Source organism: Grampus griseus (genome assembly GCF_964374135.1).
Source record: "Grampus griseus genome assembly, chromosome: 12".
Classification (NCBI taxonomy): Eukaryota; Metazoa; Chordata; class Mammalia; order Artiodactyla; family Delphinidae; genus Grampus; species Grampus griseus.
In genome coordinates, this window is record NC_139006.1 from 50,721,876 (window position 1) to 50,735,239 (window position 13,364).

Here is a 13,364-nt window from a genome sequence, read left to right on the forward strand (position 1 = left end):
TCTTCGTTGCTGTGCGCGGGCTTTCTCTAGTTGCAGTGAGCGGGGGCTACTCTTCATTGCGGTGTGCAGGCTTCTCATTGCAGTGGCTTCTCTTGTTGCGGAGCACGGGCTCTAGGCGCGCAGGCTTCAGTAGTTGTGGCACACAGGCTCAGTAGTTGTGGCTCTCGGGCTCTAGAGCGCAGGCTCAGTAGTTGTGGCGCACGGGCTTAGTTGCTACATGGCATGTGGGATCTTCCCGGACCCGGGCTCGAACCCATGTCCCCCTGCATTGGCAGGAGGATTCTTAACCACTGCGCCACCAGGGAAGCCCTATGAATAACATTTTACATAGCTCTAATATACATTCAGGAGTGATGTATCCAAATTTATAATATAATTTTGGGAGACTGAGAGACTAGCAAGTGTATGTGTTGGGGGAGATAGGAGTGAGATAAATCCTCATATTCTGTAGTAAGAAGTCAATACTTTATATCTACAACTAGAGAAAAATGAAGTAAAAATGCAGATATAGTACTTAGAATTATGTCTGCTCTATGAGAAGGGAGAAGTGGCAAAGAGGTGAGGGAACAGCCTTTTTTAAAAATAGATCTTTATTGGAGTAGAATTGCTTCACAATACTGTGTTAGTTTCTGTTGTACAGCCTTTTTAAACAAGCTTTTGACAGCTTATTTTTTAAGCATGTACATGTCCTTTGATCAAAATTAAACCTAAATAAAGATGCTCAGCTAATTCTGATCTCTGCAGACATCCCACCTCCCAGAGACTCATTACTCCAATCTAGTGCTTCTCAAACTTGCTAGGGTAGGAGAGGAGGGAGAAAGGAAATAAGGCTGGGAATGTGGATGTGGAATTAAATCTGTCTCTGACCTTTGGTCACCTCTTACTAGTTTCCCAGACCAGAAGGAGAGAGCTTATCTTGGGACTCCTTCTTTGTGCTTCTAGTGCATGCTTCCAGTTGTGGAACTGCCTTTGAGTGCAGCCTGACTAATGCCAGAGGGGGAAAAATGGAAAACTCACCACTGGTTAGATGGAACTTCAAATTCTAGTCTCCTTCACCAGTTGACCTGCTACCATTTACATTTCAGTGTCCCCTCAGACAGCTGCTCCATGTATTCTGTCCAGGAGTTATGGTACCACCCACTGGGAGTAACAGAGTGGAGTGCACTTACTCCATCTTTCCTGGAGCCAGAAAATGCACCCATTTAAAGTGAATAATTCAGTGATTTTGAGTAGATTTTCAGAGTTATGCAAGTATCACCACTTGCAGAAAATTTCCATCACCCCAAAAAGGTCTGTGGTGTGCATTTGTAGTCACTCTCCATTCCCACTCTCAGCCCTAGGATTAAGTTATCACCAGTGTACTCTGTGTATATAGATTTGCCTTATCTGGATATTTCATATAAGTGGAATCATATAATATGAAGTCTTTTGCGTCTGGGTTCTTTGACGGAGGATAATGTTTCTGAGATACTCCCGTGTTGTAGCATGTATCCTTTGTTCCTTTTTATTGCCCAGTGTTATTCAGCTGTATGGATAAAACACATTTATTTCTCCTGTCACCAGTTGATGAACATTTGAATTGTTCCCCTTTTCTGGCTATTATGAATAATGTTTCTAAGAACATTTGTGTTACAGGTGTTTGTGTGGATATATAGTTTTGTTTTTCTTGGGCAAATTCCTGATTGCTGGGTCATATGATAACTTTAACTATTTAAGAAATTGCCAAACGATTTTCCAGAGTGGCTGCACCATTTACATTCCCACCAGCAATGTATGAGGGTTCTAGTTTCTCCACATCCTCACCAACACTTCTTTTTGACTCTTTTTTTTACTATAGCCATTCTACTAGGTATGAACTGGTGTTTCATTGTGATTTTAATTTGTGTTTCTCTAATGATTAATGATATTGGGGATCTTTTCATGTACTTATCAGCCATTCTTATATCTTTGATGAAATGTTTCTTCAAATATGTTGCCCATTTTAAATTGGATTGTTTGTCTTCCTGTTACTGAGTTGTAAGAGTTCTTTATGTATTCTGGATACAAATCATTTATCAGACGTATGATTTCCAAATATTTTCTCAGTTTGTGGCTTGTGCTTTACATTTCCTTAATGGTAACTTTAGGCACAGAATGTGCTTAATGGCACACAAATAGTTAATTTTAATGAAGTCGTATTTATCAGTTGTTTCTTTTACGGGTTATGCTTCTAATGTTATCACACTTCATGGTACAAGACTGGAATCTTACCCCTGAGATCAGAAATAAGGAAAGGATGTCTACTTTCCACTTCTGTTTAAAATTGTACCAGTCCAAAACTTGCACCTGTGCTGTGGGTACAGAAGGAGAGCCCCAGAAGAAGCCCTCTCTGGGCTGGGATACAAGAAGAGGGTCTCTTAAGGGTTAGAGAGTGGAGTAAAACCCTTATTTCTCCCCTAACCCATCTCTTTAAAAAAATTTTTTTTACCTGCCCCACAATCTCAGCCCCTAGGCAGTATTGCCAGGCAGCACAGCCATGAGCAGTGGCCAGGGAAGCAACTAAACATCTGAGGGGAATTGTCTCTGACTAGAACAACTCTGGTGTCCGGAGCATGGGTAGAATTCCCATTGCTTTTCTTTTTCTGTCTCCGACAGCGTGACCTGGAACACAGGACAGTCTTGGGAAGTATGCAGCAGAGGGAGGAAACTAAAGCCTCTGCTTTCTAACTATGTTGGAAGACTCAACATAAAAGATGTCAGTTCTCCCCAATAGATGTTTGGTGAAATTCCATTCACAATCCCAGCAAAGGATTTAAGTTTTTATTTGAAAAGGCAAGGGAAATAGAATAGATAAAATAATTTTGAAAAAGATGAATAAAGTTGGAGTAAATACAGTACCCAATTTAAAGACTTTCTATAAAGCTGCAGTAGTCAAGACAGTGTGGTGTTGGCAGAAAGATAGATATATAGATTAGTGGAACAGGACAGAAAACTCAGAAATAGACCCATATAAATATGGCTATTTTTTTAATTGAAGTATAGTTGATTTACAATGTTGTGTTAGTTTCAGTTGTACAGCAAAGTGATTCACTTTTATGTATTCATATTCTCTTCCATTATGGTTTATTATAAGACACTGAATATAGTTCCCTGTGCTGTACAGTAGGACCTTGTTACCTGTTTTTTGTATAGTAGTTTGTATCTGCTAATCCCAAACTCCTAATAATACCCCTCTCCCAGGCCCTTTCCCCTTTGGTAACCATAAGTTTGTTTTCTATGTCTGTGAGTCTGTTTTTGTTTTGTAAATAAGTTCATTTGTATCATATTTTAGATTCCACATATAAGTGATACCATGTAGTATTTGTCTTTCTGACTTATTTCACTTAGTATGATAATCTCTAGTTCCATTCATGTTGGTGCATATGGCATTATTTCATTCTTTTTTATGGCTGAATAATATTCCATTATATACAATACACATGTACACACACAAATACATACATATGTATGTATTTATGTATATACCGCATCTTCTTTATCCATTCAGCTGTCAGTGGACATTTAGGTTGCTTTCATATCTTGGCTATTGTAAATAGTGCTGCTGTGAACATTGGGGTGCATGTATCTTTCTGAATTAGAGTTTTCTCCAGATATATGCCCAGGAGTGGGACTAGGCTGTTTGATTTTTGACAAAGGTAAAAAGCCATTCAATAGAGAAAAGATTTTCTCTTCAACAAATGGTGTTGGAACAGTTAGAAATTCATATGCAAAAACATGATTCTCAACCTGAATCTCATGTATTATATGAAAATTAACTCAAATTTGATCATAGATCTAAATCTAAAACCTAAAATATTATAATTTTTAGGACCAATATTCAGGACCTTACATTAGGCAGAGAGTATTTAGACATGACATCAAAAGCATGATTTCATCAAGGAAAAAATTGGACTTCATTAAATTTTAAAATTTTCACTCTGTTAACACTGTTAAGAGAATCAAATGACAAGCAACAGACTGGGAGGAAATATTTATAAACTGGATATCCAACAAAGGGCTTGTGTCTGGAATACACAAAGGACTCTCAAACATCAACCCTTACTCCAATGAAGATGTTAAAAAATAAAAACAATTTTTTTATTTTTTTTATTTTTTTATTTTTTTTTTTTTTTGCGGTATGCGGGCCTCTCACCGCTGTGGCCTCTCCCGTCGCGGAGCACAGGCTCCGGACGCGCAGGCTCAGCGGCCATGGCTCACAGGCGCAGCCGCTCCACGGCATGTGGGATCTTCCCGGACCGGGGCACGAACCCGCGTCCCCTGCATTGGCAGGCGGACTCTCAACCACTGCGCCACCAGGGAAGCCCAAAACAATTTTTTTAAATTAAAACATTCAGGGGCTTCCCTAGTGGCGCAGTGGTGAGAATCTGCCTGCTAATGCAGGGGATGCGGGTTCGAGCCCTGGTCTGGGAGCAGCTGAGCCCATGAGCCACAACTACTGAGCCTGCGCGTCTGGAGCCTGTGCTCCGCAACAAGAGAGGCCACGATAGTGAGAGGCCCGCGCACCGCGATGAAGAGTGGCCCCCGCTTGCCACAACTAGAGAAAGCCCTCGCACAGAAACTAAGACCCAACACAGCAAAAATTAATTAATTAATTAATAAACTCCTACCCCCAACATCTTTTAAAAAAAACAAAAAATTCAACCCAGTTAAAAAAAAATTGAATGCAATAAAAAAGTTGTCAGCAGATTTGACACTTCACCCAGGATGCTGTATGAATAGCAAATGAGCACATGAAAAGACACCAACCATTGGAGAAATGCCAGTTAAAACCATAATTAGATACCGCTCTATACCTATTTAAATGGCTAAAATAAAAATACCGCCAGCATCAAGTACTGACAAAGATGCAGAACAATTGGAACTCTCATATATTTCTGGTGGGAATGCAAAAATAATACAGTCTCTCTGGAAAAGTTTGGCAGTTTAAAAGTTACACTTACATTGTTACACTTACCATGTAATCCAGCTAGCCCATTACTGAATATTTACTCTAGAGAAATGAGAACATGTTTACACAAAAAGTTTTTTTTTTTATTGGAGTATAATTGCTTTACAGTGTTGTGTTAATTTCTGCTGCATAGCGAAGTGAATCAGCCATACGCATACACACATCCCCTCCCTCTTGGACTTCCCTCCCCCCACCCCAGCATCCCACCCAGCTAGGCCATCACATAGCACTGAGCTGAGCTCCCTGTGCTATACAGCAGGTTCCTACTAGCTATCTATTTTGCACATACTAGTGTATTTATGTCAAACCTAATCTCAACACAAAAGACCCCGAATAGCCAAAGCAATCTTGAGAAAGAAAAACGGAGCTGGAAGAATCAGATTCTCTGACTTCAGACTATACTACAAAGCTACAGTAATCAATACAGTATGGTGCTGGCACAAAAACAGAAATATAGATCAGTGGAACAGGATAGAGAGCCCAGAGATAAACCCACACACCTATGGTCACCTAATCTATGACAAAGGAGGCAAGAATATACAATGGAGAAAAGACAGCCTCTTCAATAAATGGTGCTGGGAAAACTGGACAGCTACATGTAAAAGAGTGAAATTAGAACACTCCCTAACACCATACACAAAAATAAACTCAAAATGGATTAAAGACCTAAATGTAAGACCGGACACTATAAAGTTAGAGGCGAACATAGGAAAAACACTCTTTGACATAAATCACAGCAAGATATTTTTTGACCCACCTCCTAGAGTAATGAAAATAAAAGCACATGAAAATTTGTACATGAATATTTATAGCAACCCTATTCATAATGGCCAAAAAAACTGGAAAGAACAGGTGAATGAAGAAACAAACTAATATATCAGAATGGAGTACTATTCAGCAATAAAAAATAACAAACTTCTGGTACAACAACTTAAAGGAATCTCAGAGATATTGTCCTGGGTGAAAGAAAGATTATACACCTCATTCATGACATTTAGGAAAACACAAAACTATAGTAATGGAGAACAGATGTCGGTTGCTGGGAGTGTTAGGTGTAGGGGGAGGGTGTGAGTGTAAAAGGATAGCACAAAGGAGTTCTTTGGGGAGATGGAACTGTTCTGTTTTCTGATTTTGGTGATAGTTTTATGAATCTATACACATACTAAAACTCATAGAACTTTTCACCACCACCCCAAAAAAAGGTCATTAAAAAAATGACATAATACCAACTGTTGGTGAGTATGTGGAACAACTGGAACTCTTAACAGACTGATGGTGAGAGTGAAAATTATTACACCCTCTTTGGAAACCTGTTTCACAGTATTTACTAAAGCTGAGCTTATATATCCTTTATTGCCCAACAGTACAGAAATGTATACATGTTGTCACCAAAAGACATGCACATGAATATTATCACAGCACTGTTCATTGTAGCCCAGACTAGAAAGTACTCTAATGTCCATCAATGGTGAATGGAAAAATATGTTATGATTATGTTATGATTATGTATTCATATAATGGAATACTGTGCGGCAGTATAAATAAACTATTGCATACAACAATATGGATGATACATAACCACACTGTTGAATGAAAGAATTCAGACATAAAAGGATGCTCTGTATCGATAGCTCCCAAAGTGTGGTTCTGAGACTTCTGGGGTCCTTGAGGTCCTTTCAAGAAGTCTGCAAGGTCAAAACAGTTTTCATAATATTACTAAGATATTATTTACCCTTTCTGCTCTTAATCAACTAGTGTGCAGTGGAGTTTGAGAGGCTGTGTGGGTCAGGGTCCAGGTGGGAGTCAGAAATCACACAATAATTTGAACAGAGACGTTTTAATATAAATAATTACTAACTATAATGGGATTAACTATAAGGGAGTATAGATAGTAGTAAAGGAAGGAAAATTATTAAGGAAGGAAAACCTTTGGAAGGGAGACCCCCTCCATAAGGCTGGGATTCAGACCTCTTTGGAGAAGTTTCTGTAGATGGTAGAGAACTTTGCTAGTTACCCCTGGCCAGACCTGGTTCACAGTACCCTCCAGAATGGGGACTGGTAAGGCAGGGTAACAAGCATAAAATACACTTCAGAGCGCATTTGGGCAGGAAATCAGAGCCAGAACTGCCAAACAGCAACCACCGCTCCTGGCTTTAGGCAACCAACTCTGGGAAGCCAACTGCTGGGGTACCTGGGAGACTTACTCAGAGTCTGCCTGTGGGGTGCTACTCATGCGTTTGGGTGTCTTCCACACACTCCAGTAGCAGCCACCCTATAGGAAGGAGAAGAAAACAAATGGAGGCATGCTAGAACCAGGAAGGGAGGTTTCTTCCTCCGGCAGTGTCCCTCCAACACCCTCGACTGTCAAAGCTTATGTATGCATCTTGCCGACTGCAAAGGAGATATGCTTATAGGAGCCAGTTACACTATCGCAGAGCAGGCAGTGAAGGATATATTTGGGATAAGAGGCAATAAATTCTTAGTGGGTTACTATATGAAAGTGATAAATCATCTCTTTGATAGCTACTGTAATATGTGTTTGTGGATTCTTCATTTTAAAATTTTGTTTTAATTTATAATGTAAATATTAATAGCTATAACCCATAGACAGAAGAACTTCGGGATCCTCAATTTTTAAATGTGTAAAGGGGTTTTGAGTCAAAAAGTTTGAGAACCACTGCTCTATATTATTTCTTTTAAATAAGCATTTAAAGAAAGAGGTAAAAATCATCTGTAGTGTTAGAGGTCCAGAGGAGTGGTTACCTTGGGAAGGGGCAGAAAGGAAGCCTCTGGGGTGTTGGTAATGGTCTGTTTCTTTATCTGGGTGCTGACTCCTTGATGCAGTCACTTTGTGGAAACACATTCACCTGTATACTTATGGTTGTCAACTTGTTTGAATGTATATTATATTTCAGTAAAAAGTTAAGACTCTTCTTTTTCCTCTCTTCCTAACCCACATCCTGTTGTTAAATCTGTGTGTGGTGTTTTTGCTTTGTTTTGTTTGCTTTTAAAGTAGCACAACCTTACACTGGCTAATTTTCATCCCTGAGGATGAAAGACTCAGTTGGGACAGGGTGGAAGAAAACTGCTTCATAGTACTGCCTGTGCTTATCCTCAGCTCTGTGCTCCCTACCCCCAAAGGGATCCCTCACCTCCAGCCCCACAAGGACAGGTGGTCCCTCCCTGGGAGAAGCTTAGCTAGAATGCTGAAAGCATCTCTGGTCTTCTCGAGTGCTTTATGGCTTTCTCAGGTAGAGGGGAGTATGTGTGTGTTTACCTGTTTGAGAGCAGTTATGAAGATTTTCCCATATTTTCTCTATATTTTCTGTTTTGCATTGAGAGAATATTTATGAATTTATATGTTCTCTGAATGATTAAATTCAATTGTTTGATTTAGGAAATTGTTTTCCTTTTTGTCATCTGTTCTTCTGGGTCCCAATAATTTGCTTTGCTCTCTTATTCTTCCATCCTGCTGTGAATGATTTCCATTTTAGTCTTCTTTATTTCCAGTGTTCCTATAGCCTTGCTTCCTTTCCATACAACCTCAGAATTTAATGCTTTAATGTCATCCTAGTAATAAATCTGGCTTATCACTCCTCTTCTGCAGACCCTGCCATCTCAGGAGTTTTCCGTCATCTTCCTGTCTGCTCCCTAGCCATGCACATGGCTAGCAGTACTGTTGGTACATGGCGAATTTGCCTAATCATCTCTGTGTCTCACTTGATTTTGTTCTTTTTGTTGTTTCAGTAAGCTAGCAGCTTTACAGTCACCATGACTGTTTTGTTTCCCAATTCTCCTATAATAATAAGTAGGATTAATTTGTGAAAAAGGATTACATATGACTTAATGTGATTCAGTTAAATAATATTAGAAAGTCTTTTTCTGAATGCCCCTTACCCGTACACAAGCTACTCCTGACTTCACAGTCCTGCTCCAGTAGTCTGTGGGTCAGGTATACAGCATGCACCTTCCCATGAAAACATGAGTGTCTTGGCTTGCTCACCTACAAGGTACCTGAAGCATAGTACTAATGAGATATCTATAATGTGGCCGCCATTTATAACAGAGTTCTGATAAATACTGTCCAAAAGTAAGACTATTTGATATAATGCTATTATATCAATACTATCTGAAAATAATAATAATAAATAAAATGGTACTATTTTCAGATAGTATTATTTGGAATGCCAAGAACCTTCCCACAGTTTTCCTTCCCGTAGCCTAGGCAGCTAGTCTTTTGGACTTCACCTCCAGCCCAGACCTGGAGGGAGGGGACTGTAGAGAGGGTGGCAGGCTGTGTGGATCTTGGTGTGGACACAGGGTGAGCGGGAAGTGGACTGTGACGTGGACATGGGGCTGTGGTCTCAGGCGCCGGTGGATAGACAGTGAGGTTACTGGCGAGAGGAGAGGGAGACGTGCTGTGAAAGGGAGTCTTGGGAATGGTGAAGAGGTGTGGGAGGGGCTGAAATGGGATTTAATGAAGAAAGACAATGGAAGCTGTTTGTTTCCCCGTTTCTCCTGGGAGGGAGGAGGGACCAGTGCTGATGGGGCTCCCTAGTGAAGTCTCCTTCGTTTCTCCTTCTTTCAACCCCTTTATTTTACCTTGCCATCTTTTTCCTCTTCTATTTTCCTTTTCTTCCAGCTGCCAATCAGCAGCCCTAGGGTGCCACGTTTAGTAAGTAGGGTTATAGTGGCAGCTTCAGAAGAGGGCTTTTGTTGGTATTTTTTCTCAATTCTTCCCCCTTCTCTCCTTTCTCCACTCCCACTGACAGGTAATAATAGAGAGATTGGAGAGACCACACAAGGTTTGAGGAGTTTACGAGAGCAAGAAAAAAAGGTGGATATAGAGGCTGGGACAACTCTTAAAATTTGGGGGTCCCTAAGAAAGAGTAATACATGCAGTCTTTAGGAGAGGTTTTGTCCTAAAACAGATGCCTTGACGTCTGGTTACTTAGTGCTGTTGTTGCCCTCGGTTAGTCTGTTTCTAGCGGTTTCATCTAGCTAACAAGATTGAAAGAAGAGACCATGTAGAATTAGTATATTGATTCTGTGTGCAGGTATTTTGGGTGTGTTTGGTCTTTCTGATGGTTACATTTCTAAAGATAGTCTCTACTAAACAAGATGCATGTGGAAATTTCATTGTGGAGGGGGCAGCATCAAGACTGTGGAGCTCCCAGTCAGTCCCTGCCGCTCCCTCCCTTGGTCCATCCTCTGCTTCTCATCTGTGAAATGTGGCTTCACGTACCCCACAGAACTATCAGGAAGTTTCAGTGACCAGTACATAATAGATACTCAGTAAATTTTAGTTTACTTCCTTTGTGGAAGGTAATCCTTTGCTTAGATTATTAAACTGTTAGACTGTAGTGGTTCTGATTTTTTGTCTAATGGGATTCTTGAGATACGTTCACTTTGGGATTAATGTAGCCTTAGTACATTACCCATTAAAACGAATCAGCAGAAAACATGTCAGGAAAGAGGTGTCTGATTTTAAGAATATAATTAACATCTTTAAAAATAGTTTTAATCTAACCATATAACTTTAAGTAGGTACTATTTTATTAAACATGCAACATTAACCAAAACTTAAATAAATGAAGTACTGAGAGTTGCACCACTAGAGCCACCTGTCTTATTCTTCTGTTACCCCTTACTTGATTATGCTATTGTAACAGTTTTACAAAGGCATTTGCTTTGTCTCTAGGTGTAAAACAAAGGTGTATCCAGATAATCTTCCTACAACAAGTGTGGTGATTGTTTTCCATAATGAGGCTTGGAGCACACTTCTGCGAACTGTCCATAGTGTCATTAATCGCTCACCAAGACACATGCTAGAAGAAATTGTTCTAGTAGATGATGCCAGTGAAAGAGGTAAATTTTACATTTTAATGCCAATAATATGCTACACCTTTTGTCATTATGGTTAAAAAACTAGTTGCTATCATTTTAACCTAATAATTTTATACAAACTTCTAATTTATCCTAAAAGTTATTTATAATGTTTGGACTCATTTCACATATGCAAAAAATTTACACCCTTGTGAAACTTAAAATATTACTTTAATTAGCATTTAGTTTGTGTCACATCTTAATCTTGTTTTAAAAAGAAATCTATAAAAATTTATGCAGAACAGTGAAAAAAAAACACGTAATTTTGTCAGGATTTTCTCTGTGGGAAGCTGCAGCCCTGAGTCAGTGGAGAAAGATTGGCTCTGACTGAGAGCCATGAATAGAGAGATTTAGTTCCATGTACAGTGGGAAGCATCCCTGACAGCAAAACAGAGCCTGAGCTGGCTGAGCCTTAGCTCTCCAGATTCTTCTTAGGTTTTCCGTTTCCTCTATTCCTAAGTTCAGGAATAATCTATAGCTAGGTACATAAAGGGTGACGAAGGAACTTATGAAAAAGTGGTATATAATATGTTTCTGATCTCATGATGAATCTCTACAGTGGCTCTTGCCCAGACATTCTTCCAAGAATCTCAGAATTTTTCACAGGCTTTTTTTTCACAGCACAGCTGTTCATCATTGGTGTCATGTGTTTCCCCCAATATTCCTATACTCACATGAGAAAAATTTGGAGGGAACTACGGAAAACGGCTCTTCCTTCCTTGCTTAGGCAGCCTTAAACTTCATGACCCATCTTTTCAACCTTTTTTGTTATTATCTTCAACTTTCTCACCTATCTCTCATTGCATCTGCTAAAATAGTTTAGTCAAGTATTATACCTTCTCCTCCCTGTGCCCACACTAAATACATATGTTTAACCGTGATGAATTTAATCATTTCCTATCTTAATTATTGGGAATAATTTACTCATTGATAACAATTTAAATCTTCTTACTTTGCCAGGTTGTAGAGGTACAAATGAAGAATAAGATACAGCCCTGCTGTTTCAAGGGCCTTGTAGCTTACTTCCTTAGTCTAATCAAGGAGATAGTTTATAATTACATAAAACATTTAATAATAATATATAATGTAATTAACGTCAAAATGAATGAGAGCTGTTATAAATTAAGAATACCACACTTAAATAATTACTGTTGACAGAAGCATAAACCCCACGTGGATAATTGTTAGCTAGGAGTTAATTAATCCCTCTTTAAGAAAATTAGCTGAAGTTAATTTTAGCAGTGATTCATACAGACATCTATCCTGCAAGTGACTTTTACTTATATGTTGATATTTGTTAAATGTTCCTCAAGAAGAGATATTTTTCCTCAGATGAAATGATTTATTTTTCCAGTCGCCCCTTTGTTTTCTCCATTATTTTGTTGAGTGCCTGAGAAGGCTGTGAAATAGTAAGTTTTTGTAGGATGTGGCCTAACCAGCAAGACTTAACATGTCTGCAGCCTGAAGTGACAAAGATAGTCACGTATCCCGGTTCTCTTTTACCTCCCTCATGTAGGCCCTTCTGAATCACCCCAGCCTTTGTAAACCTGTAATTGGAAACGTGTGGGCAGGTGTCTGCCTCGCTGCCCCGTCGGGCTTAGTCACTAAGCAGGACCCTGAGCGTCACCCCACAGCCCTGATCAGGGACCTGGCTCTTCTGTATCTTCCTGCCTGGAAAGTCTCAGGCATCTGGGTCACCACTTCTGATATTTGGGAACCCCTGGGCATTGTGTTTTTGTGGTTATAACTGCAGTCTTGCTATCCAGATTGAGAATTATCTAATCTAACTTTCTTGTTTAGGTGGTAACTTTGGGCCCAGGAACCAGAGCCAGCTCTCTAAGTCCGCTCTTTCCTATTCATGAGGCACAGCCATGGCACCGTCATTTCTCACCTGACCGATGAAATAGACTAATTAGTCTCCCCACAAACACTCTCACCCGATCCTGTCTGTTCATGCTGCGTGCAGAGGGAGCTTTTAAACGTGCAGACCTGACCGTGTCACTTTTCTGATTAAAACCTTTCCTCTAAACAAGGACCTACTGTATAGCACAGGGGACTATAGTCAGTATCCTGTAATAACCTATAATGGAAAAGAAGCTGAAAAAAACATGTATGTATATATAACTGAATCACGTTGCTGTACACCTGAAACATTGTAAATCAACTATACTTCAATTAAAAGAAAAAGAAGCCTTCCTTCTAAGGCCTGCAGGACCTGGCCTCTGCCTGCATCTCCAGACATATCTCAGATCATTCCCTGCCCACCCCAGCCCCTAGTTCCTCTTGTATGTTTCCTCAGAATCAAGTTACACTTAGGCTTTCCTGACCTCCTGCAACCGGGTCATGTCCCTCTGAGCACCTCTCAGAACACTCTGTACTCCCACAGCTCTCCCCAGAGATTAACCTGTTTACTTGTCTATTTAATGACTGTCTCCCCCAACCCTGCCCCACAGACAGGCACTATTGACTCCATCAGGACTATTTGCTCACC

At 39.9% G+C, this 13,364-nt stretch overlaps 1 protein-coding gene across 1 annotated transcript in view; it reads left to right on the forward strand.

Moving 5' to 3' along the window:
• Positions 1 to 13,364, forward strand: part of GALNT1 (polypeptide N-acetylgalactosaminyltransferase 1) — a 102,128-nt gene that overhangs the window by 55,427 nt on the left and 33,337 nt on the right. Inside the window, exon 5 of the mRNA XM_082668482.1 lies at positions 10,689 to 10,855. Within this exon, the coding sequence (XP_082524608.1) occupies positions 10,689 to 10,855 (167 nt within the window). The remainder of the gene's footprint in view (positions 1 to 10,688; positions 10,856 to 13,364) is intronic.